We start from the raw sequence: 1,179 nt of genomic DNA on the forward strand, positions 1-1,179 counted from the left end.
CCCAGCCCCAGCCCCAGCCCCAGGCCCAGTCCCAGGTCCGAGTCCCAGTCCCAGTCCCAGTCCCAGGGTCTGAGTCCCAGGGCGCAGCCTGTTGGAGGCCTGAGTGTCACTGACCACGGGGCCCAGGGGACACCTGGCCCCGGGACTGGCCCCTGTGGGGACCTGGCTGCAGGTGCGGCCTCAGGGGAACGGTGGCCGGTACCTCGTAGATGTGGTAGAGGTTGGAGCCCTCGTCGGGCCAGTAGTGGTAGCACTGCCGGACGCCGTTCTCCGCCAGCGGGGTCAGCATGACGAGGACCACACAGCCGCTCTCCCACACCATCTGCAGAGGGAAGGCCAGGTTACGCGCTCCCAGGACCTGAGCCGCGTCATCGACACATGCTCTGTGCTCGTGGCTCTGAGCCTGCGTTCAGGTTCTGCACGTTCCATGAACTAGTAAAAGAACCGGCGAATCTGTGCCTGTAAAGCCCCCTCAGTTCTCGGGGGGGCGTGCGATGCCCAGTTTTGCTTTTTGAAGGAAACTTCTCACCAAGAGACACAGACCCCGCCGGGGCCTGGCCCTGCTGAGCGGAGGGAACGGCGCGCCCTCCCACGGCGCGCCCTCCCACAGCAGCTCGGGGGGCCGCACGCCCTCCCACAGCAGCTCGGGGGGCCGCACGCCCGTTCTTCAGGGTGGCCCCGATTCTGTGTGATGCGAGAAGCCACGTCTCACCACGGGAATTCCACACTCGCCCGAGGTCAGCAATGCTGCTGCAACGGAAACGCACTCAGAACAGATTTGTTAATTCCTAACGGCCGCCTTCAAACCGCCCCGGGACCCAGCAAACACACGAACACACACAGCACACGGCAAAATCGCCAGACGCACCCCCCACCCAATCTCAGGGTGGGGTGGGGAGCAGGCACCGGGCGTGAGCGGAAGCAGACACCCAGCTGCCGGGTCCCCGGCCCCCGGCCCGTCTCTGCGTCTGATCCCAGCGAGGCCCCCCAGCCCCATTCCTGCAGCGGCCACGCTCAGCTCGCACACAGACTCAGACGTAAGCTGAGCAGGGGAGTGTCTGCCTGTTTTAAACACCCCCATAACTATCCAATTAAGATCTTGTTACTTAAAACATCCACAAATCTCAAATATAAAAGGCTTTCTCTTCATGATATTATCACCCCCCCCCCCCCCCCGTG

General features: G+C 63.4%; 1 protein-coding gene across 1 annotated transcript in view; it reads right to left on the reverse strand.

The window, feature by feature from the left end:
• The window catches only part of PTPRN2 (protein tyrosine phosphatase, receptor type, N polypeptide 2), a 496,295-nt gene that overhangs the window by 21,844 nt on the left and 473,272 nt on the right, over positions 1–1,179 (reverse strand). The window contains exon 19 of the mRNA XM_005861191.2: positions 203–322. Within this exon, the coding sequence (XP_005861253.1) occupies positions 203–322 (120 nt within the window). The remainder of the gene's footprint in view (positions 1–202; positions 323–1,179) is intronic.

Source organism: Myotis brandtii, unplaced genomic scaffold (genome assembly GCF_000412655.1).
Source record: "Myotis brandtii unplaced genomic scaffold, ASM41265v1 scaffold145, whole genome shotgun sequence".
In the NCBI taxonomy this organism is placed as follows: domain Eukaryota; kingdom Metazoa; phylum Chordata; class Mammalia; order Chiroptera; family Vespertilionidae; genus Myotis; species Myotis brandtii.